The following is a 25,535-nucleotide window of genomic DNA, read 5'->3' on the forward strand; positions in this document are numbered from 1 at the left end:
CCATTAATTTTAGTGCTATAATCACTTCCTCTTCTGTTCAGTCAGGGTCTAATAAAGAATTCCCCTGTGTTGGCTTCAATACATCTTGAGTTAGGAAATTGTTCTCTGTAATGTTTAGAAATTCCAAGAATGTTTTAGTATGGGAAACATGAGACTCCTAGCATATGTCAGTCAAACTGATGTCCCCTGTAAGCATGCACCTTTTTTTCCTAAATATTATAAATAGGTTCATATCGGGGTGGTCATCCTATTCCGTAGTGTGATTTGGTGATGTGCACCAGATACCAACTAATACCCCCATCTGTTAGGGCATTGATCCGTACGTATTCAAGATTACTGTCTTCTGAGATATCAGTGACTCAGAAATAGGGAATGCTATCTTGGACATAGTGCCATTCCCCCTCTCCTTTTGCCCACTCCATCCTTCTCAAATATGTTATAGCCATTTGTTTTAATATGCCAGTCATGCACATAATCCCAAAAGTTTTCAGTAATATCAACCAGATGAAATTTGTGCTCATAAATGAGCAATTCCAGACCCTTTTATTTGTTACCCCAGCTCCTAGCATGAGTGCAGAGGCAATTCAGGAATTTCTTCTGCAGCCTTTGGTTCCTTGATTGATGTTATTCACAGTGTCTTTTATATTTTTGTTTGTGCGCAGAGTGCTCATATCTTCCGTCTTTTTATCCTTCTTTTTGCTATTAGTTTAACTTAAATTCACACCTTCCGTTAATTGAAAACGGCATGTTAAATCCCTGTGAATGCACTCATTCAGAAGTAAAGTGGCCTTAGTTTGCTCAAATTTAATTCACAGTGACCTGGAGATGTGTTCGGTGACAGAGATAACATGAAGCTGACTGAGACCGTGTTTTGGTTTTTCATTGGGAAACAGTCAAGGGGTATGTTAGTTGTTTAAGTCTTTTTTCCTAATTGGGGGCTCTCAAGCTCCTTCATATTGTGGACCATATATGTTAATAGAGCAGGTTTCATCGATCACCTTCAATCCTTTTTCCAACTGCATAACTTCTTTATGATAACTTGATCAGTTGCTTGCTTTCTCATTTTTTCATGTATTTGTACTAAGGCATGTCTAATGCAATAGGCAGGGTGGGGAATTTGTTTTTAGTCTTCATCTCCCTCTCCAGTTTCTAGTGGTGTTCTTTCTCTTGTTCCGTGTACAAGTTTCTCTGCCACCTTGTGCAAGAGGACACGCTTCTGTTGCCTGTATGGGGGGGGGGGGGGGGGTTAAATCCCTTCCCCTGCACAGACTTTCTTGTCACTCTGTTCTTCATGCTACTGGATGTGTTGCCTTGCCACCTGACCCTCTTGCAATGGATCTACTGCCGACTGCTTTGTTCTCCTCTTCATGGGACTCTTCTTGTGGCATTGACTAGCAGTTCCTGTTCTCTTTTTATAAGTAGTTAGGCGGTGGCTGTTTTTTTTTTTTATTTGTTTGTTTTTTTTCCAGCTGCTTCTGTAGGATTCCCATCTCTTCTTGACAAAAATTAGTTCAATCTAAGGCTAGGCATTTGACCAAAAGTAATTGGTCAAATATTGTCAAATGTCAAACGGTCAGATGTTTTAAAGTGTTAACTATTAGAGCAGTACCAAAAGAATACTATATGATTTTCAATAGGGTTAGCTTTAGACTCTTATGCTTAATTACAAAAAACAAGTTACTTGAAGGAGTTATTTTAACTCCGAAAAATGTGAAACTCAATAAAGTGAAGTTCTGAAGAATGGTGCTGTCAATAGATTAGGTCACTGCCTACATTGGGGCATTCTTGGTGGAATATATAACAATATTTGACCTTGATCAAATAATAGATAGATAATTAACATTATTTGACTGCTCAGTTGACCAGATTGTCAAGCGTAGTCTGGACACCCATAGAAGCATCTGGAAACAAGAAAGAGGCAATGGCATCTTCTCCATGGACCACACAGTGGCTTACAGATCAGTATGGGAAACTGTCTTAACTAGAGACCTCTTGTTGTGAAAGGGCAGGGGAATTACATTTGGGCATGTATGTAACAGTTTGAAGTCATTGCAATGTATGAGTAGGAATTTTCTGAATATCTCGTAACTGATAGAAAACTTCATAAGGTATCACAAAACAACTTCTTTATCCATGTTGGAGAGTTGGTAAACCTATATGCTCACCTTTTTGAAGAACTCTATATTGAAAAATAATTTTTTCTCTAGAAATCTCATTTTGCAATAACTGCCAAATACGCTTACTGTAGCGGAACTGTGCACAACCAACTCTGCATATTGTATAGCTCTGGGAAACATCTGGGGGGAAATCTTAAATTTCAAATTCGTATTATCTGAAATTAACAACTTTCAGAATCTTAGTTTTTGGCTCTGTGGTTTTACAAAAAGGGCATGTGATGGATAACCAATTGAATACAGTTTTTTGGCAATATGATAAACTCATAGCATCTCATAATGCAGTTCATAGAATTGTTTCTTACCTTTCCAGGATCCCCATTTCTCTTTTTTTCCTAGTCTCTAGTTCTTTATCCAATTACATCCTTATTTTGGGGTAAGATTGATATCCTTACTTTGCAAGTAGTCCCACTGAATTTAGTGCAACTAATGGTGGTGCAAGGTACTCTGTTTAGTGTGAGGAAGAGTACTGCAGTCTGGATTACCCATAAATTAACACTTAAGAAGGCCGTCCTACCTTAAGTGTTAATTTATAATTTTTGTAATGCAAGTCTTTCTGTACATCTGGGGAAAACTGTTACCAAGAGCCATCTAGGAAAATGGTCTGGAAATAGTAAATTGAATACATTTACGTTTTAGCAAAAATTTTGATTACTCTCCTTAATATGCCTATTTTCAAAATGAGTACATTACATTTATAAATCTAGCAGCAAGGCTTTTGGCTGGTAGCCTAGGACATTCTTCAGCTATTGTTAGGGCAAAACACTCCGTACAAGATGCCTTCTAAACAGACAAGGGCTGCTGCTGAAGTAAAATGAAACTTCATACTACCACTGCAGCTCCAATCTTCAAATGACATTAAAAGCATTGAGTTTTGAGCTGCTGCATCTGCAGTGCAGCAAGAAAGGTTAGAGGTGAGAGGAAAGAAAATGGATTACAGAAAGAAATCTGAAAAAAGTCACAGAAATGGAGAGCCTGAGAGGAGAGAGCGGACATGAACTGAGAAATGAACATTTAGAAGATGAATAAGCTATACAGACAAATCCAGGATTGGCGGTAAGAGAACTTGAGACACAAATGGAATACATGGTAGAAAAAATAAGGATAAAGAGAACCAAACACTTAAACTGATCTAAAAGAATAGGACATAGCAGACATAATGGTATGGATTTTAAAACAAATATGAAAGAATGGGTAAACCAAAAATTTAGAGTATTTGTTTTAAAATGTGCCTCTCAAATTCAGGTTGTCTGTTTTATTTTTAATCAGGAAACTTTAGACTAAATTTGTATTGTTTATGTCCAGGAACAAATACATACATTTAGAATTTGAATTATTCTGACTCTAACTTTTAGAAAGATCTACATAATGGTGCTTGATAGTAGTGTGGGATTCTGTTAGCTAATTTTTAAATACCCGTTTTCTCCAAAATAGCTAAAATGTCTAAAGACCCAAACATCAAAGCAGATTCTAAAATTGTTCATAATGAATTTCAATTTAAATGGTCTTTGCTTTCTCAAAAATCAAAACAAGTTCCCCTGTTTTTTAAAATGTGCTGGTTAAAGTATATAAAGCAACAGCAAGACGCCTTCATTTTGTAATGTAAAGCCAATGATAGATAGAAAATGATAGGTTTCTTTCAAGCAACACTTTCAAGTGGCCTTTGTCCTAAATCTCTTAAGCTTGCTTATCTCTTCTTCCCTTCTTTCTTAGAATTAGGGTCTGGCTTCTATTTTATTTTTATATATGTGTGTGTATGTATGTATGTATGTGTATAACCTTGATTGTAGTAGTAAGAAGTCTCCTTTCTTTGACAGAGTGAAACACTGCTTCTTGAAATGGAGGGAATGGAAGAAACATCTGAAAGAATTCTTTTAGAGCCATACAAGTATTTACTTCAACTGCCAGGCAAGTGTCCTTTTACCATTCTGTTCTGTTTTTCTACTTGTTTTCAGAGCTTGATCAGAATTGTCCTCTTATTCTTTTGAATTTGTCCAGTCTTGACTTGTATGGACTTTGATTCTGAGTAGTTTAATTCTTTTACTGAAAGGAGCAGAATTTTCTATTTAGAAGAAATCTAGCACTTCTGAGATTGTTCCTCTGGTCTGTCCAATTCAGAGAAACTGTTCTTCCCCTCCCCTCACCACTGCATTCTAAGGAGCCAATATACTGTCTAATGCAGTGGCTCTCAACCAGGAGTATATGTCTCTCAGGAGTACGCAGAGGTGTTCCGGAGGTACATCAACTCATCTAGATATTTGCCTGGTTTTACATAGGGCTCTCAAGTGATTCAAAAAATTAACCGTGATTAATCACACCGTTAAACAATAATAGAATACCATTTATTTAAACATTTTTGGATGTTTTCTACATTTTCAAATATATTGATTTCAGTTATAACATAGAATACAAAGTATACAGTGCTCCCTTTCTATTTTTGATTACAAATATTTGCATGGTAAAAACAAAGGAAATCGTATTTTTCAGTTCACCTAATACAGGTAATGTAGTGCCGTCTCTTTATCATGAAAGTTGAACTTACAAATGTAGAATTATGTACAAAAAAATAACTGCACTCAAAAACAAAACCATTTAAATCTTTAGAGCCACTCAGTCCTACTTCTCATTCAGCCAATCACTCAGACAAACAAGTTTTTTTTATTTTCAGGGTATAATGCTGCCCCCTTCTTGTTCACAGTGTCACGTGAAAGTGAAAGAAGGTGTTCCCATGGCATTGGTGTAGTCGGCATCACAAGATATTTACATTCCAGATGCACTAAAGATTCATATGTCCTTTCATGATTCAGTAACCATTCCAGAGGACATGCGTCCATGCTGATGATAGGTTCTTCTCTATAACAATCCAAAGCAGTGCAGACTGACGCATGTTCATTTTCATCATCTGAACATTAGATGCCACCAGCAGAAAGTTGATTTTCTTTTTTGGTGGCTTGGGTTCTGTAGTTTCTGCATTGGAGTGTTGCTCTTCTAAGGCGTGTGGAGCATGCTCCACACCTTGTCCCTCTCAGGTTTTGGAAGGTGCTTCAGATTCTTAAACCTGGGGTCGAGTGCTGTAGCTGTCTTTAGAAATCTCACATTGGTACCTTCTTTGCGTTTTGTCAAATCCGCAGTGAGAGTGTTCTTAAAATGAACAGCATGTGCCAAGTCATATTTCATGTTATAGTAGTCTCGGATGATATGACAGAATGCAGATAAAATAGAGCCAGAGACCTACAATTTTCCCCTAAGGAGTTCAGTCACAAATTTAACACATTATTTATTAAACAAGCATCATCAACATGGAAGCATGTGCTCTGGATGGTGGCTGAAGCATGAAGGAGCATATGAATGTTTAGCATATCTGGCACGTAAATACCTAGCAATGTCTGCTACAAAAGTCCCATGGGAACGCCTGTTCTCACTTTCAGGTGACATTGTGAACAAGAAGTGGACAGCATGATCACCTGTAAATGTAAACAAACTTGTTTGTCTGAGTGATTAGCGCCTACAAGTCCACTCAGTCCTACTTCTCATTCAGCCAAAGTTTTATATCGTTTTGTTTGAGTGCAGTTATGTAACAAAAAAATTCCTACATTTGTAAATTGAACTTTCACCATAAAGAGATTGCACTACAGTAGTTGTATGAGGTGAACTGAAAAATACCGTTATCATTTTTACAGTGCAAATATTTGTAATCAAATAATAAGTGAGCAGTGTACACTTCATATTCTGCGTTGTAATTGAAATCAATATATTTGAAAATGTAGAAACATCCAAAATGTTTAATAAATTTCAATTGGTATTCTATTTAACAATGCAATTAAAACTGCTATTAATCGCAATTTTTAATAGTAACTTTTTTTTTTTTTGGTTAATCGCGTGAGTTAACTGCAATTAATCGACAGCCTGAGTTTTACAACAGGCTACATAAGACACTAGCAAAGTCAGTACAAACTAAAATTTCTTGGAATTTGTTTATATATACTGAAATGTAAATTTTATTTGTATATGGTAAAAATGAGAGAGCAATATTTTTTTCAGTAATAGTGTGCTGTGACACGTTTTTGTATTTTCATGTCTGATTTTGTATGCAAATAAGTCTTAAGTGAGGTGAAACTTGGGGATATACAAGAGAAATCAGACTCCTGAAAGGAGTGCAATAGTCTGGAAAGGTTAAGAGCCACTGGTCCTATATATCTGCGGTTGGTGAAAGGGAAAGTGCTAAAGACTTGGTCCAGCTCTTGTGAAATGGACATGGTCAGCCCTGAGCCGACTATTGACCTGTGCCTTGGTGTATTTGGACCTTTTGATCTCTCTGTACTGTTGGTTTCTCAGTTATGCCCTTCTCAACATGCTGCTTAAACAGTTGGTAATACACCAGAATTTTCCTTTGGACCAATTTCTGCTGTTCTAGGTCACTTAATCTCCCCAGATGGTCAGCCAGGGGTTTTATATTGGTCTCAGGCCAGCTGGTAATATGCTCAGAGGAGGGCCTCCTCTGAGACATGGTAACACTTCAGGCAGAAGGAAGCTGATCATTAGGACAGTAACTCACAGATCAACAGCATAGCATATGTTGTGCCATGTGTACAGGTAAGTGGCTTCTGTAGCTTTCATCCCTGAGCAGTGAAGTGTAGAAAATAAATCTGAGAAGCCACCGAAGCAGTGACTAGTCCCATACAGGAAGGAAATAGTAAAACTGTTAGCGCATTACAGCAGTGACTTCCATCCAATTTGTACTGTGAACTCTTGAAGACTAAAAGTAAGTCTAATGAAGATGATGCGAATGCCTGTGCACACTTGAGAGAAATTTTAGATGTGGTCAGGTGGCATTAATAGGCATACTCTGGGTACAGATGGTCCTTTAGAATGCCAAATATCTGACGTAGGCAGGGTCTTGTAGTGAAACTTTCCTTTGGTTATGGTGAACTTTAATTGTTAAACCCTACGAGTGCAGCAGTTATTATCTGTGCGCCACATATAATTCCAGTGTGACTATCAACTATTTCTGGTTGAAGTGGGGAAGGAGAAGAGAAATTTCCAGTAACGCTCCTTGCTCCAGCCTAAGGGGAAATCCCTGACTTCTGATGATACGGCATCTCCCATTAGGAAGTAAATCAGAATGAATTTATGGTATTTCAAAGCGTGCTTCTCTCCTCCCCTCCCCCCCCATGGCTGCCAGTAGTTCCTGCAAATGAACCACCCACTACTTGCCCCCTCTCCCAGGTAAAAGGAAATGTAGCTTCCTTCCCACCCTTAATAGTTATTTTCCTTATAACCAGAAGGTCATTTAATGTATTACATCTTAAAATACTGAAGATGAACTAACTTTTTGCTAATGCATACACTGTTTGTAGTAGTTGGAGCTTAGTTTATCAGAAACTCAGTAATGGGAGTTCAGCATCCTAAAGAGAAATCAGAAATGGACAGCAAAAATGGCTCTAGAAAAGTTCTTTTAAAAACTAACTTGTAAATGTAGCTCAGTTTTTTTCTTTTTAAATAGTTTTAAAACATACAGTAGAACCTCAGTTATGAACACCAGAGTTACAAACTGTAACTGGTCAACCATGCACCTCATTTGGAACTGGAAGTATGCAGTCAGGCAGCAGTAGAGACAAAAAAGCAAATACAGTGGTGTACTGTGTTAAACTTAAATTTACTGTTTTAAAAACAAAACTTTTTAAACTTGACAAGGTAAGAGAACTTTCTGTGCTTGTTTCATTTAAATTAAGATGGTTAAAGCAGCATTTTCCTTAGTAAAGTTTCAAAGCTGTATTAAGTCAATGTTCAGTTGTAAACTTTGAAAGAACCATAATTTTTTGTTCAGAGTTATGAACATTTGCAGAGTTATCAATGGCTTCCATTTCCAAGGTGTTCATAACGCTGAGGTTCTACTGTGATGTCTTTTCACCCTGTACATTTTTGGCTATGAAACCGACCATTTTGCTGATCTCCTTTATTATCATAATACTTTTGAGATTGACAGAACGCTGTTCCAAAAGAAAACTCTAAGGGGTCATCTAGAGTGTAAACAGATATAACATCTTTTTTTATCCTGCTCTGTGTGGAGAGGCATATGGTCTTGGCTATGACTGAGGTCTGTAGGGGACATTACTAGTAATTCCTTTTTAAAGTTTAAGCATATTCTGTACTTTAGAAAGATGAGGGATTGACCCATCTCGGACTGCAGTCCTCTATCTATGGAAGAGATGACTGGTTTTGTCAGTGACATGAGCAGAGTATAGTAGAACCTGAAAGATACAGACTGACTGGTCAACCAGACACCCATGGGGAACCAGAAGTAAGCAGTAAGAGACAAAAAACAGAAGTAAGAAGTAAGAGATAAAAAACAAACCAGCAAATGCAATACAGGCACAATGCAGTACAGTATCTTAAAGGTAGGCACATCTGGGCTGTGTCCCCACCCCATACTCGCCACAGCGTGGGGCAGCCACTTACAGGTAAGAGGTGGTGAACGCTGTTTTCCCCTCTTCCCCCACTGGCTGGAAGGGGGACAAGCTTGCAAGCTCAGAGCTCAGGAAAGAAACTTCCCAAGTTGCTACTGAAACCTGGCCTGGAATGTAAGCTACTGAAGCCTGAACTCCTGCTTGCACGCTACGCTCTAGAGGAGCGGCTCAGTTTTAAAGGGCCACAGCCTGCACTGTGCGCCCACTGATGCTGCAGTGCCCCAGGGTGCCTCATCACCCGTGTAGCGCAGGGGGCTAGAACCAGCTGCCATTGCCCACTCCCACTTGCCAGGCAGAGCTGTGAGCCCTTGCTCCAAGCAGTCTGCCCTGAGGAGCATCCCATAGTGTCTTGTTCAGGGTTATGAACAACCTCCATTCCCGAGGTGTCCGTAACTCTGAGGTTCTATTGTAGCATGGAAGAAGCAGGCAGAGTGTCACAGCTCTGTTTGTGCATCTGCTTTGCTGCCTCCTTTCTTTTGTGTTACCATACACTTTAATAATTTCCTGGAAAGAAGGATGCATGGTGAGGTAGAAAACCTTTTTCAGATGATAGTTATTTAGGTTAGTCAAGTCCAGAGAACACTTCAGAGGGACCCTAACTAAGCTAACTGAATGGGCAACTTAGCAGCAGATGAAGTTCGATGTTGATAAATGCAAAGTAATGCAAACTTAGGAGTGTGTGGAATATTACTCACATACCTTAGAGAGTTCTAAACAGTATCCAGTCGGGAAAGAAACTTGACATCATTATGGACAGCTCAATAAAGATTTCTGATCAATGTGCAGCTGCAATCAAAAAGGCAATTTCAATATGTGTAAGGAATGGGATGAAAAACAATTCTGAAAATATAATAGCACTATAAATCAGTTGTTGATGCCCTTATCTAGAATACTTTGGCAGTGCTGGTCACTGCATCTTAAAGGAGGGAGATCAAAGAAAGTTTAATGAGAATGATTAGGGGTATGGAAAACTTCTCACTTAAAGACTGAAAAATCAAGGATTATGTACCTTAGACTAGAATTGATATAACAAATCTAGAGAAGGTAGATCAGGAGAACAGAAGGTCCTGGTCTCCTAAAACAAATGGGCATTCAATGAAATTGAAATGTGACAAATTCTATAATAAGGAAATGCTTTCTCACTTGGTATGTAATTACTGTGAAACTCGTAGCCACAGGATGTCACTGAGGACAGGAAGGTTTCATATTAGTTTTGGACAATTATATGGGTAACAAGAATATCCAGAGATCTTTAGTTTCTCTCCTTTTAGAGTTCTGGAAGAGAGAACCTCATGGCTCAGGGTTTGTCTCTAAATACCCTAGAGACTAGGTTGAGATCTTCATGAGGTGCAGCTGGTCCCACTTTTATCTGGTTTCTTGCATCTTTCTCTGAAGCATCTGGACCTGGCCACTGCAGAATACAGGATTAAGTGGACTGCAGGTCTGATCAAGTATGTTTTTTTTATTTATTTATATGTATATATGATTCCATTTCTACTCTGTAGAACACACTGATATAACAATAGTCTGGGAGCATAGTATAGTAAAACCTCATTCCATAGGCAAGGGATTTGTCATTTGACCTGTAAAAATCTACAGAATCATCATTTCCATGGTGTCCTCCTTTGTGACATGGAGGGGGAAGAGTTCCCCCTACTCCTCCCAGCTTCGCATCCTCTGGCTGGTGAAAATTTTGATAAGTGTTGTCGGAAATGGGTTCAGAGGAGTCTCATTCAAAAGCACTTTCTCCCATAAACACCATGGTACCAAATATGACAATCCTAGAACAATTATATAGATATTTGAGAAACTTTAAAAATCAACTTTTTTTCTTTTTTTAGTTATGCTTTAACACAGCAGTGCATTGGTCACATAAACCCATTGGTTTTGGCTAATCCTAGGGAAGGCAGCCTTGACATGGAGGATTGAAAACATTATTAATCAAAGTAGTCGTCGGTGTCATTTTCATCAGGGGCACCGCTGCTAAAACATCATGCTGATCTTTGTCTGCACTGCAAAGTTCTGTACAAAGTAAGTAGCTGGCCAAACATACGCAGGCTAGTGAGCATCTGGTGTTTGCATAAGAGCATTTGATTAGCTGAAGGATTTATTTGTGAGCTCATGGTATTTCATACATAAATGATCTGATCAGTCCATTGTCCAAGACTCACGTAAGCCTGAGGAAGGAGGATAATTTTGCATGCACTCAATCACCCAGTGTCATTCTGTTACTGTTAGTGTTATCATTCTGATAACTTGCCCAGTTGATAAGTATAAATGCCCCCCTTGTTGGTAGCAGTTTTTCTGAGTGACCAGAGCAATCAGTGAGGTGAGGAGTTGTGGTTGGCAGGATGCATGTATGGGTATATGTGTAATCTACCATTACAAGTGGCTGTTGGTTTAACAAGAGTGACTGCTTCATGCTGTTTCTCACCTGTTACACATGTTGACAGTGTGCTTAATGGCTGCCTTCAAGAAGCAGGTATTCTTGAAACTCATGCCATGAGACCTAGTATAAGGCAAGTCTCGCTCACAGCTAGCACTTTCCTGACCTCTTTGACTTTTTCCTGGATGCTCAGTGTACTTCCTCTCCAACCTTCCAAATTCAGTTTGTGGGTGTGCTTGTTATAGCATATGATGTGCCACCGAGCATTGTTTTTTAACCAGATCCTTTGGAGTGGTATTCTTTAAAGATTCAGCTATTAGTCAGTGTTCCATCTTCCCAGTGATGCTTAAAAATAGGGAATTTTAAATTATTTTAGCATTGTATTTATGAAATATATGTTTCTGTAACTCTGCATACTTTTTGTGGATGGATTCTACTAATTTCTGGCTGAATGTTGACATTTTAACCAGTGCCTCATTACAGCTCTTGGCATAGTATACTAAGATGATGATCAGTATACTGAATTGCTTCTTTTTTTACTGATAGAAAATAAACTTAAAGCACTTTTTCCATTATAGTAATCTTTTTTTAAAAAAAAACAAAAAAACCTGGCATCGTGTTCTGAGGATTAACTGATAAACTGTGGCCCTCAACTGACAGTATTGTGTTAACTGTATGTTTGTGCCTGCATTAAAGTATAATTTAAAAAACATTCATAAACATTTTCTCATCTATATCTATGGAATTGTTCTAGGTTTGTCATGTTTGGTACCATTGTGTTTGTGGGAGAAAGGGCTTTCAAATGAAACTGCAGTTAGTCCATTTCCAATGACATTGTATTATCAAAATTTCCAGCTGAAGGACCTGGAGTGGGGAGCTGCGGTAGAGATGGGTCTCATTCTTCCCCCTTCCTGCCAGCCCACAGGGGATGACATCATTTGAAATTGTGATTGTTGGGTTTTTTTTTTTGTTAAACAAATCAAATGACATCTTTTACCTTTCTATCATTAACATATCCACAGAATTACACATGCTTCCAGCAGGGGCAACTCTAGTATAACTAGTTTGAGGAGCAGGGGGGTGACAAACCATTATTGGGGGAGCAAAGACTTTATTACACACACTTTATAGAATGGGGATAAATGTCTGACAATGTATTTACCTTCTTAAGTTTAATGAGCCTGTGGTGAGCAGCAGCAAATCTGTCGACAGCTCTTTTCAGTTCAAGAGACTTCAACTTTGTTTTTTAGTAGCCAGGTCTCTTAGCCGGTCACTTGTCATGCAGTTCCTCAGGTAATCTTTCATGCGTGGAAGGCATGAGAATATTCTTTCACAGGCAGCACTTGACAGAGGAGTAATCCTACCAGTCACACATAACTTGTGTAGTTTGTGGAAGGCAAGTTTGTATTTATTCCAAAAATTAATAGCTGCAACAAACGGTCAGTCTCGTAAGTCTTCCCTTCTCTACATAGCATTCAGTTAGTTTTGGCAAGAGTCTTGCCTCTGTCTCCACACTGTTTATATCGCATCTGAAGTGTTCTTGAAATGGCTTCAATTTTAGAAAGTCATAGTTTTCATACTTTGGATTAAGGCACCTAACACCAACAAGAACAGATTTATTTTCAGAAAATCTTTTTTTTTAAGTTCTCCAATTATTTGATCAAGCATTGTCAAAAAGGTGTGTAACCTTGAAACCTTCTTTATCTAGAAGGGATTATTCTTCACTTGATACTTCAGACAAAATGTATTCCTGAGGGTTTAGGCAACTTTCATACACAGCTCTGTACTCCCCAAACTTCAGGCAGCTTGAAAGCATTTTCTTAAGCGATTTGTAATGACTTGATTCCATATTTCATCAGATGCCTCTTCCAGATCACTCATGTTCAGAAATTCACTGATATGAATGTTCACAGATAAGCATACCTGAGACAAGTCACACTTAGCTGCTTGCAGGTAGTCAGGTAACTTTAAGAAGTTCAGTTTTCCAAAGGAGGACAATAAAGTCAGTCTGAACTAACACCTTGTGCATCCACTGCCCTGTCACCTCTTGATACAGCTGGTGACACAAGAATGGATTAAACTGTCTTTTTCACAGCGTTACAAGCAGAAACTTGTCATGCTCATTGAGTGTCTCAACTTCAATTCTGAAACTTTGGGTTGTGCTTTCTTTTTGAAAGGCTGTGAATTTAGTGAGTATATCTGATCCAGGATGGGGGAATCCAGTGTTTTGTTTTCTTTGCATACATCAGCAATAATTATATTGAGCCTGTTGTTGAAACAGTGAATGTGTAATGTTTGCCATACTACTTCCCGTAGGAACTTGCACGCTAAAATTTCCACTCATACCATTGGCACCATCGTAAGTCTGAGAAATGCAGTTCTGTATATCAGTACCACACTGACAAAGTGTTCTTCCCATATTTAAAGATTTTGCATCAGATGACTTGGCAGGATGGAAACCAAAAAATCTGTCATACAGTGCTATGCAGATAGTATCTCAACGCAACTGCTTTGCTAACATTCTTAATTTTGTCAACCAATATAGAGAAAATATTAGCCTCTTTCACTTCTTGGCTTATGCATTCAAATATAATGTCAGAAATGTTGAATTATTTCATATTGTATTGATGAATGGGTGTATTTTGCATCGCATGGTTCACTTTTTGTTTTCTTTAACACATCATTGTATTTGGCTGTTAGCGTTGGGAGCTGGAGGAAGTTGCCCTTGTCGTTGCTGCTTTCTCTTTTTCAGCAATTCCCCAGACTGCAGTTAGTTGCAGGACATCTGCCACAACTTTAATATACATGCAGTTCTCTTGCAGTAAAGCAAACGCGGGTCAGTAATTTGTGACTGAACTGAAAGACCATCTTTTGACTGAATGAAGTCTACCTATACCACTTGACAGCTCTTGTGATTCCATTTTCATGTTAGAGTCCTGTATCCTTTTTCCAGAGCTTTTTTTTTTCAGTTGCTGAAGCCATTACAAATAAACACAGATTTTTCTATCACAGTGGAGGTTGGAAAAAAATCTGCATGGGAAGCAGGAAGCTGCATTTGGTATTTTGCGACATTCAATCCGTGAACATGAACCAAGCTGCTCTTTTGAAACTGCTTACACTCGTTCTTGTATTTTATTTGAGGATAAGATCTTAAGTGTGTTTGCTTTGGGCCATCAGATACAACTTGCACAATATAACTTGGTCCTGGTGGAATCTTATTCCCTGGGATTTACCTTATCAGCTGGGTTCCATTTCAGCTTCTGTTCACCATGTTACCCAATCGTTTCCTTCCACATTATCTTCGTCTGGTGGTGAATCTGATGCTGAACGTTCTACTTCCGATTCTTTTAAGGTACAACCTATGTCTCCACTATTGCGGTAAGTCAACCTTTGCTATGTGGATAACATAGCTGGAGTTGACGTACCTTAGGTCGAGTTACTGCGGGGTCTACACTATGCAGGATTGATGGGAGAAAATCTCCCGTCGATTTACCTTACTCTTCTCGTTGGGGTTAGAGTACAGGGGTCAACTGAAAAGCAATCTGCTGTCGATTTGGCAGGTCTTCACTAGACCCGCTAAATCCACCAGTGGATTGATTTCAGAGAGTTGATCCCAGCTGTAGTAGAGACATAGCCTAAGGTACAGAGTTCAGAGATTATGTTGATAGAGTGCTCTCTGTTGGTTTTTCCAAAGTTAGGCCTATTTCTGAAGTTCAAGGTGAGTCTAGGCAAATTTTAGAGTAGCTGCTTTTCTTTGAATTTTGTTTTCAGAAAAGTTCTGAAATTGTCAGTGACCATGTGCTTTTTTTTTTCCTTCAGTTGTGTACAGAAACGAGGGTCTCACAGGTGGGTCCCAGGCCCCTCTTGTTGGAAGCTACTGTTTTGGGCTAGTTTGGGGGGTGGGAGGGTGTAACTGCACCTGCCCCCCTGCGTGTGGACTGCCCCGGGCCTGGCCCAGTACCTAAGGGATCTGGCCAGGCTGAGAGCAGCTTGTCTCCCAGCTAACTCCTCTGACTTCTGTTTGCTGGGGTGGGGAGAGGAAGACAAGGTATCTGTCTGTGAATTGCAGTGTCATAGCCTTCAGAGATATTCCCCAGCCAAGCAGGGACAAAGGAATGGTCATCCGTTTAAATCTCACTTCAGATGGTGTGTCCTGTAGGCTGTGCATTTCAGCAGCAGTCTTCTGTTCTGAAATAAGAAAGTACCTGTTTGTATTTCGCTAATCACTTCCACAGTCACACCTCATATACCACAGCAGCAGAAGCGGTTTGTTCCCTTACTATTCTGTTTCTTCAGGCGGAAGGGGTAAAAAATATTTTTGGGTGAGAGGGAGGTGCCAGCTACCCCTTGGCATCATCACTGGCTTCCAGACTACAAAGTAAATGTAACATACTGAAGAAGTGCTCTTGACAACTTTTTAGTCCTACTAACCTTTGATATTGTACTTTTTTTTTTTTGTGAAGGATTTTGAGAATATCAGATTTGCTTCTATGGGGATCTACTTATGGTGGGGCTAGTAGCACTACCTAAAGTTGCCCAACCCTTCCCATTATAAGACTGTTCTCAGTTGCTTATTTTTTTGTCCAAACTTAAGCCATTTGGGATGAAACTGTGTACTTCAGGCTTAAGTTTTTTGAAAATTTCAGCCAAAAACAACTCACCTGTTTGTGAAAAAAGGCTAAGGAAAAATATGCTTTTCTACCATTTCAAAAAATTCTGATTTACTTTTTTTGATAAGCTCTAAAGTCCACATGCTTCGGAGCAGGGACTTAAAATTTGGCTGGTGGATGGCTTTTGTGTCAGGGATATGCCTCTTACTGATCCTCTGACAATCCACCCAAACTTGACCAAGTTAGAAGCCTTTGGGAAAACCTGTTTAAACATGCTCATAGAAGCCTTAAGATTTTTAGCTGCTAAAATCGCCAAAGATTCTGTGCACACTGAACACGCTGCTTCTCCTACATGTGATTGCCTGACTTAGTGAACAGGATTATCCTGAACACCACAGTGGACATGTATCTTCTTGTTTTCATTGTTTGATATGTGACTCTAGGTCTCTTATTTTCAGCACGTTATTCAAACCCTTCTTCCAGTACAGAATTACGTCATTGTGGGCTCTTCCATGGTGCTCATCAGTGTAAGAGCTGAGTGCTTCACAAACATTGATCAATTTATTTTCCCTGTGAGATCGGGATGGGGAAAGGGAGTAGTAGTATCCCCATTTTACAAATGGGGAGTTGAAGTACAGAAAGCTTAAGTTTAACAGTATCCACTAAACTTGGGTGACCTGTTTGAGACACAGACCTGAGGTTTTTGGAGTACGTAGTATTATATGGCATTTTGTGTTCAAAGCACAGCTCCATTGACTTCATTTGCAGCTGTGAGTGCCAAAACTCCTGCGAGTAAGACTCTATAAAGTATCAATTTGGATACAGAATTAGTGACCCCCTGTGAAAAGTGACATGATGTGCTTGTCACTCTGGACGGACTTCCTTTTCCCATTGCTGCTGGAGGAAGAGGCTGCTTGCTGTTGCTGCTGGGAGGGCAGGAGGAGGTATGTTGGACCCCTCTGTCCACTCCCACATTGAGTCTGCTCACCACCTGCCTGTCTCCACTTGCCCTGGGGCTGCAGTTACCTACCTACCTACCTACCTACCTACTAGGCAAGCTCACGTGGGTGCACATGTGCTCCTCCTCAGATTTCCCTCGCTCTGTTGGGCTAATGGGCCCTCTTCTCCCCCTGCCTGTCCACAAGTCCAGTCCCCCCATCCCCACCCCGTGGTTCACTGCTCCTGATCTCCCCCACCACATCACAGTCCCCCTTGTTGTTCCCTCTCCCACATTTCATTGTCTGAGCTATTCCCTTGCTCTTTGTTGCCTACTGCCTCAGCTGGCCTCGCTCTCCCCATGTGTGTTCCCTGCCCTTGTGTTATCTCGCCATTTATTGCACCCCCTCAACTTACTTATACACCCCTTACAGTGCACCTCAAAGAGCTAGATTTTTTTGCTCCCCAGTGCTGACTGTAAATCCCCATTCTCCCTTTCATGAGTTTGATTACTACTTCTAGTTTCCATTCGTTCTCTCCTCCCTGCATGTGCAGTCCCATTGAGAGGAGTGGGTAAGATCCGTTTTCCTCACCCCTTTTTTTAATATTTCCTTCTCTCTCTCTCTCTTCCCCCTTCCGTGGCTGTTCTCACCACCGTTGCTTGGTGGACCCCAGCAATGGGTGAGGCTTCTGCTCTGGCACCTTCGTCTATCTGGTGGGAGAGACTGAGGGAAGGGGGGGAAATCCCTGGCCACCTCTGTCAACCTACCTTGGCTTTTTTCTCTAGCGCTAGGGCCCTATCAATTTCATGGCCGTGAAACGCGTCATGGACCTTGAAATTGGATCTCCCCCTGGTGCTAGGAGAGCCCCAGCAAAGGTGGTTCCGAGCTCCATCTGGGCTGGGGAGGGACAGGAATTGTCCATCCCCCTGTACAGCCACAGGTATTTGTGGGGGGGAGAGGAGACCAGACCCTCCTCTGGGGCTGCAGCAAGGGGAGGCACCCAGAAGTTCCTGCAGCTGTTGGAGGCGCCAGGAAGTGGGTCTGATCTTCCCTGTGCTGCTGGGAGTGCCCAAGCAGAGGGCTCCTAGCTGCTTAATCCAGGCAGAGCTGGAGCAGGACAGGACTTCCTCTTTCTCTGCAGGACTGCTCTTGGGTATCTCTCCTGGCTGCAGATAGCTCCACACCCCCTCATCCTCATTCACCTCCTGTCCCGCTCCCTTTGCAGCTGCCTGGGGAGGGGACATTGTACACAAAAAGGTTTTTAAAAAAAATCTTCTTTTAAGAAAACAATAGAGCTCGGAGACCCATCATTTAGCTAGAATGGAACTTGTGCATGCATTTGCAAGTGCTAATATATGGTTGGAAATCTTGATCACCCAAAGCTGCATGAGTTAATACAACAGAATGTACAAAATGTTGGTCACTTACCAAGTGCGAATAAGCTATGACAGAACTACCTTCCAAAGGCTTTTGCTTCCAAAGGCTTTTGAGGAGATTAAGTCAAATTAACTCATGGGAGTCTTTTGCAATTATTTCAGATGAGCAAGACAACTACGTACTACATGTTCTTTTTGGCCTTGTCAGAAATAAAAATCAAAGATGTATAGACAAGAAAGCTAACAGTGCTCACCAACCGCATTTATTTGCGGGCTTTTAACTACACTACAGTTTCTCAAGCGATAATTAACAGTTTCAAAATACAGTGCAAACTTTGTCACAAGCTGCATTGTCACTTATGAAAGCAGATACTTTGCCAATCTTTCAAATTGGCTCTCTGAGATCTAATGCCAAATGCTGTCCATATTACATGTAATGCACGTATAATTTATCTTGTCAGTGAGCTGTGCAGATGCAAGTTTGGTAAAGGTAATAAACTGGTCAGCTATATTAAAAAGATATTTAAACACTACCCTAACCTCAAACTTCAATACAGGCAGCACATTGCAAACATGACTGAAGTTGGGGAACAAAAAATTGCACTTCCCCCAGAGCCAGTAATTACTTGTTGGGATTCAGTTTTGGCCTGTACAATACCATGCAGCTCACCTGAAGTACTAGTCTGAGCTCCTCTCAGAAGAGCTGACACTGAAAACACAGGTTTTAACAAAACTGTCAACCATTCTAAATGATGCTCAGCTGAAAGAGGATGTTCAGTTTGTTGCCAAGAATGCCACAGGACTCATGGACTTAATCATTTGGTTTGAATCTCGACATGTCACAATTTACCAAGCATACAACAAAGTAATGGATGTACATGCTGTTCTGGGCTGAAGCACAGTCAAATGAAAACCGCTCTGACAATGCTGAGTTAAATGGCAGTGCTCAGCAGGTGTATTCTTGCATGGCAAAGAAGCTCAAACAATACTACTACTACGGGGAAGAGTCAAGCAATGTAGCAAAAATGGCTCAGAAGTTTCACAACCTGCAGTAAGGTTCCTAAAAGCAGTATGTATTTTTGACCCTGCACAAATGCATCTGTTGATGGTGTATTTAACCTCACTTAATGCAATTCCTGGCTTTGATAAGAATTGTAGGCTGGAGATGCCTACTTAGTCTGCTTCTTTTGCAATATTTTTGTAATTTACCTGTACTGCAGTTTTGGAACTCCGCAGAATCCCCCATCTTGCAAGGCTAGCTAAGGGCTGTCTGACAATTCCAACAAACTGTGGATGCAGAGAGAGCAGTGTCTAAACGCGAGCAGGTGTTTTCAGTACAGAGACAGGGAATGAAGAAAGACAGTTGCTGGATGCTCTATGCTGACATTAAATCAAAGACATTTGAAACCAGAACTGTGTTTCACATGTTTTTGTTAACTTAAGGCTGTGACTCTCAAGTTTGAGGCTACCAATTGAGCTCTCTACCCTACAAAGCAGTCTCCAGTTGCTGTATCTACCAATCAGGGAGTTGAGCCCTGAGCGTAGTTTGTTGCTGTAAAGTGTCAATAAATTCTGTCGAGTTCACATGACTTTTCTTTATTTTACCAAAATAAACTGCTAATTGCATCTGGAAGGGGGATGCACTGTGTACAGTGACCCCTCCCCATGTGTCTGCAGTGTCTTGCTTCTTCCAAGCCGGCCAGGACTAACAGCAAGGAGCTCCTGGATGGGGCATTTCCTACAACACAGAAGAGATTACACCCACCTCCACCTCCAGGAACCTCCTGCGGCTGCAGGAAGCTCTGCAGTTGCTGCCTTTCAGAGCCCAGAAGTGAGGGTGGCAATCCTATGGTGTGCGCGCGTGCGCTCTCTCACACACCCACCCTGCAACAGGTTTGTGACCCCCGCCACCCACTCCCCCTGCACTCTGTATTTGGGTCAGGACCCCCTCCCCCCCCCCTTACAACACTGTGAAATTTCAGATTTAAAATCTGAAAACATGAAATTTTACCAATTTTCAAATCCTAAGACTGAAATTAACCATAATGGTCCGTAAATTTGGTAGGGCCCTACCCATGGCTATCAATAACAGTTCTGCCAGCACCATCAGCACTTCCTGTAGCAGAAGGCACAGGCAGGGACCCCCTGCCAAACCATCACCACTGGCAGAGTCCCCTCTAATCAGCAAGGAGGGCCAGGCAAGAACAAGCTCTACCCAGAAATCTGCAATGGCTGCTGCTACCACATCTCCCACCCACCTCAACCCCATTGTCCCTTTTACCGGCTGTGGGAGCATCTGCCGTTCAACCCCAGGCATGTACCTAGGTGACTACTGTCCCATTGCCATCCATTGTTCCTCCATTCACCGCTACCACCACTATGGCCCCCACCACCACCTCCATCTCGGGCAGTCCACAAAGTTGTGGAGAGAGGCATTTTGGGTGGGGGCCTCTTTGTTCCTCTCAAGTCCTTAGAGGATTTGGCTGTAAGGGTGGCCCTCAGCTCTGTCCTGTCCTTCCTCCTCAGTGCTACCTTTTTAGCTTTCTCTTGCATCCCTGGGAAAACACCTCTCCCAGGACTCCCCTCCCCCTGGGTTGCAAGGATCCCATCCTCTGTTGCGTGCCTTTGTTCTACTGGCGAGTAATCCTCCCAGGTGCTACTGGTAGAGAGTGGCAGGGGGAATCTGGAGGGGTCTTTTGTAATACTCTATCAGGGCTTCTTCTACTGGATTCATTCACTGCTTTTTTTTTTCTGCCAGGCTTTGGGGCGTGTCTGGAGATAACTGTCCATTGGCCCAGGGGTGGGCAACCTGTGGCTCTGGAGCCACATGCGGCTCTTCAGAAGTTAATATGCGGCTCCTTGTATAGGCACTGACTCTGGGACTGGAGCTGTAGGTGCCAACTTTCCAATGTTCTGGGGGGTGCTCACTGCTCAACCCCTGGCTCTGCCACGGGTCCTACCCCCACTCTATTCCTTCCTGCCCCCTCCCCTGAGCATGCAGTGCCCTCGCTGCTCCTTCTCCTCCATCTTCCCCCCCCCCGCCTCCTGCACGCTGTGAAACAGCTGATAGAGAGGAAGGAAGCGGCGCTGATTGGCAGGGCTGCCGATGGGTGGGAGGTGCTGAGAGCGGGTCGGGGGGAGTTGATTTGGAGGGCAGGGGGCTGCTGACATGGTACTGTGGCTCTTTGGCAATGTTCATTGGTAAATTCTGGCTCCTTCTCAGGCTCAGGTTGGCCACCCTTGCCTTGGCCTGACAAAGGATGCTGGGCACCCCTAACACGCAGGAGGGTGCTGGCCCTTCCACCACCAGTGACCCTAACTGCTTGGTTCTCCCTCCTCCTGTGTGTCTGACAAATCCAATTTAGGCACTGGGCAGAGTGGATAAAAATCAATGCTTTTTTTTAAAAAAAAATCAAAACTGGATTTTTTTTGAGGAAAACTTATCAAAAGATAGCTTTAATTAAGATATGTTATAGCTCAAAGATATTTCATCATGGAATAGGGATTATAAATTCTAATTCTGTCATATGAGAATATATTCATGTAATGCTTAAGAAAAAAATTTGTAAATGAGTTCCAATAGCTTATGGATTAGGGACCCAATTTTATGGGGTTCCAGTGGCTTCTGTATTATTTAGGTTAATCTTTCTATCTACCCAATGGAACTCAGTGCTCAGTCTAGAAGATACCATCAAAGATGCTTAGTTTTGCAGTTCTCAAACTCTGGTTTTGTCTCCAGAGATAACATGCTTGTTAACAGCAATAATGTTTTAAAATAAATATATATAGAGGTGAGAAATAACAGACCTCAACCCTATTGTCCCTCTGCAAATTTGTGTACACGGAGTCAATCTCTTACCTTTCTCTAAAAGTGCAAACTTTTCAAAAAGTTCAGTGAATAGAAGATTTGGACAAATAGATCTGGACAAAGAGAAGAAGTCTGGAGATAAATGTGAGAAGGGGTGGACAGGCAGTAGAAACAAATGTGAAACTGTTTGAGAAGCATATTCCAGATGTCTTGTGGTCTTTCAGTGTAGCCTTCATTGATTTGGGATCTACCATACCATTCTCTCACTCAAAGGGAAAACCTATAATGGTTGCAGGCTGTAAGAGAGACCCAATTTGGGAATTTTTTAATGAAATTCCTCTACCTGTGGGTAAGACCGGCATGCGTGCAAAATGCAAACAGTGCAACAAAGAAATGCAAGCCCTGGTTGTCCGAATGAAACAACATTATGAGAAGTGTTCCTTCTCAGGAGAAAACTGCTTTGAAGATGATGAAAGGAACATGTCTGAACATGCAGGATCTTCAGGTTGGTAAACTTTTTTTTTTTTTTTTGTTTCATACTTCCTTCTTAAGGACTGCCTGTCTTCCTTCTTGGCCATTCTTGAATTCTCATGTTTGAGCAAAAAATACAGTTGTTACTCTGTGGTACTATCATTTTAAATGCAGTTGTGATTAAAAAATAGCTGAAATAGGCAGATCTTCCTTTTACAATTTCACCTCTAAAGTAGCACTGAGTGTCAGTGAACGCAATGAGTGATACTAAATGAGCAGTATGGTGGTAATTAAATAACTGCATTGACTTATTTTGTTTAGGAGAATCCATCGTCAACCTACAGGATTCTGAAGATTATCAACCTTCAAGATCACCATTTTCTATAGTTTCAGAGTTATCTGCCAGTGAGAGTGTTTCAGTCACATGATGTATGTTACATAGCCATAGTATGTCACCTGTAGCAAAAAGGAGAAAAAACTCCATCATCCAAAAAAAACCACCCATAGATAATCTTGTGATAAGAACCAGCAGATTACAAAAAGAGGTGATTGATTGATTGGAAAAATTGCCCTGTTTGTTTATGCAATAAGCTGTTCTTTCCGTATGATTGAGAACCCACACTTCATTAACATGGTTCAGTCATTAAGACCAGGATACAGTCCACCCAGCAGAGCTGGTGTCACAGGCAAATTGCTGGATACAGTGTGTGTGAAAGAGAAATTGAGCAGTTTGCAAAAGGTCTAGAGGGTGAAATTGTTAACCTGAGTCTTGATGGGTGGAGCATTTTCCACAATCCTGTTGTATGTGCTTGTGTAACAGAAGGGAATGTCTTCCTTACAGAAACAATTGATACATCAGGGATGCGCACACAGCAGAATACTTACAAGAAGTAGCAGTAAAAGCTATAACAAACTTGGGGGAAAAAAATTCAAATGTCTGGTACGCAGGTTGGTCACAGACAATGCTGCAAATATATCAAAGATGAGACGAAATTTAGAAGAGAGTCCCAAGCTACTCTCATTGCAGTGCTCATTTGATGCACCTCCTAGCCAAAGACTTCAGTGTTCCAGAAATAAAGGCTAATATTGTTGAAATTGCAGAATACTTCTGTAGCTAACTGCTGCAGAGTGGTTGTTAACTGTCCCACAAGACATGCGATGGAACTCCGTAGTGGACTGTTTTGAGCACTACATCAAGAACTGGCCTAATCTGACAGTTTGGCTGTGACAATGCCACTTATTTTTTCACAATTTTGTTCACAAAGATCTCAACATTGGGCTTAAGAGAAATGTTGAACACCTGCTGGGTACCCTGAAGCCTACTTCTGTAGCCTTGAAGAAAATGCAGGGAAATAGCTGTTTTATTGCTGACGCTGTTGAAATTTTGGAAGGAACTGAGTGAGTTCTTAAAAAGAGAAATATGCAATGACAGAGTTCAATTACAAGCATTTTAAAAAACGACTGGGACAAGCACTATCTTCAGCTCATTTTCTTGCAAATATTCTCAATACTCTGTATCAGAGTCAAACCTTAACTGCTGAAGAAGAGGAGTTGGCTATGACATGGACATCCAGCAGTCCATCCATCCAACTATAATAAACTTCAGCCCTAAGGGTGAACCATTCAAGAAATACGTTTCTTTTAAAGAAAGTCACACCAGTGAACTGGTGGAAGTCACTTGAGCACTTTGGATTCAGAGACTGTTGAAGTGGTGGTCTCCCTTTTTAACGCTGCTTCTGCTGGTGTAGAAAGAATATTTTCTTCCTTTGGACGAATTCATTACAAATTGAGAAATTGTTTAGGTCCTGAAAAAGCAGGCAAGCTTGTTTTACTTTTCCAGATTATGAACAAACAGGAAAATGAAGGTGAAGACGACTGAATTAGCTGCAGAAGCCAGTATTTTAAGTTTCTCATGTTGACCTGGCTGACATTGTCTATTTTAATTCTTGGGTTTAAAAAAAAAAAAATTATTTTAGTTAAAAACAATTTTAACAAACAACCCTGATTTTAAAGTACTTTAATGTTTAACAAAATTCAAAAATTCATATGCTTGTTTTGTTAAAATATTTATTATGTTTGCTGTTGAAGGAAAAAATCCAGAATACATAACGTTGTTTTAGTTGAATAAAACAATTTAAATGTCTGTCTGGTGGTGGTCTCTTCTTAATACAGCATGGCAAGAAAATCCTCTAAATATTAATGATTAAGCTGTTGAATTGGAGATCGTTCACCTCCCAATGACTTCATAAATCTGCTTCAATTACCTTTGGTAAATGAAATAACCAAACAATCGTTCATTTTCTGATATAGCTGTAAAACTAATCTGAAAAGCTTTCAAAATCATTTTAAAAATGTATAGTGTGTACCTTCTAAAAATGAAACCTACATCTATCTCTGAGTCATGAAGAATATGTATTAAGGTTATAACCAACAAGAATGCACTTCTATGTAGCAATCCACGATTATATTGAGTCTTCCTGACTAGTGATTTAAATCACAATTTAAATTTGATTTAAATCAAATCCACCCTGGCACTGGGGTAGTTGCCTCTAACTGAGCTGACAGACCACTCAGCTGTTAAATCAGGTGGGGTACTCAGAAGGTTGGGTTGAAGCAATGTCAGGGAGCCAGTTCATCTTGAGGGGAGACTGCCTTTTCCCATCTTCCTATCCCTCATTTATCTGGTCCCCATCTGATCGCCCTTGCCTTGTGAGCCCACTTCCAAACAGCAATGAGGATTGGAGACTGGTGATGGGGAATGGAGGCAAGTGTGGCAAATGCGAGTCACAGGCCTAGCAACTCCCTCTGTTAAAAGGGGGAGGAGGGACTGCTGTTCCTACTTCCACACTCCAGGAGAAGGTCCAGCAGCTGGAGCTGGCCAAGAAGACTCTGGTAGCAAAGCAGGACAATACTTACCCATCCTCTGGAGTCTCTAATTGAGAAGGCCTCAGAGAACCCGCTCATGCTACACACACACTTTAATCATCTGTTTCCCACTCCCTGCTGGACCACATTTACATTTCCCGTTTTTTAACATCTTGTGGGCCCACTCCTCCAGTGTGCATCTGGCCCCCTTCTTGGACCAACTTTTGGTGTCCATGATTGTTTCTCTGTTGCCTGAGCAGTCTGATCTTTCCTACGGGCATTTTAACAGCCTCAGTTGAGGGGCTTGGACCTTAGTTGTGGATAGGCTTAGGCCTGCCTGTTCCAGTTGCCACAACAGATACACACCTGACTTCCTCGAATGAGGTAGGGGTCCTACAGACAAGAGCCTCCTGCGCTATACCACCATGATACGTCTCCAA

The 25,535-nt window shown here is 41.0% G+C and overlaps 1 protein-coding gene across 8 annotated transcripts in view; it reads left to right on the forward strand.

Annotated features, from left to right (window-relative positions):
* Positions 1–25,535, forward strand: part of GGPS1 (geranylgeranyl diphosphate synthase 1) — a 63,095-nt gene that overhangs the window by 5,934 nt on the left and 31,626 nt on the right. For 2 of the 8 annotated variants that reach the window (XM_073338137.1, XM_073338134.1), the window contains exon 2: positions 3,992–4,082. The exons of 1 other annotated variant lie outside the window; for it this stretch is intronic. In XM_073338137.1, the coding sequence (XP_073194238.1) occupies positions 4,013–4,082 (70 nt within the window). In that variant the 5' untranslated portion in view covers positions 3,992–4,012. Of the gene's footprint in view, positions 1–815; positions 901–967; positions 3,231–3,991; positions 4,083–10,036; positions 10,093–21,093; positions 22,265–25,535 lie in introns of those variants that run through there. 5 more of the 8 variants (XM_073338139.1, XM_073338138.1, XM_073338141.1 and 2 more) reach the window with 5 other exon arrangements.

The sequence above is a fragment of the Lepidochelys kempii genome, chromosome 3 (assembly GCF_965140265.1).
Source record: "Lepidochelys kempii isolate rLepKem1 chromosome 3, rLepKem1.hap2, whole genome shotgun sequence".
In the NCBI taxonomy this organism is placed as follows: domain Eukaryota; kingdom Metazoa; phylum Chordata; order Testudines; family Cheloniidae; genus Lepidochelys; species Lepidochelys kempii.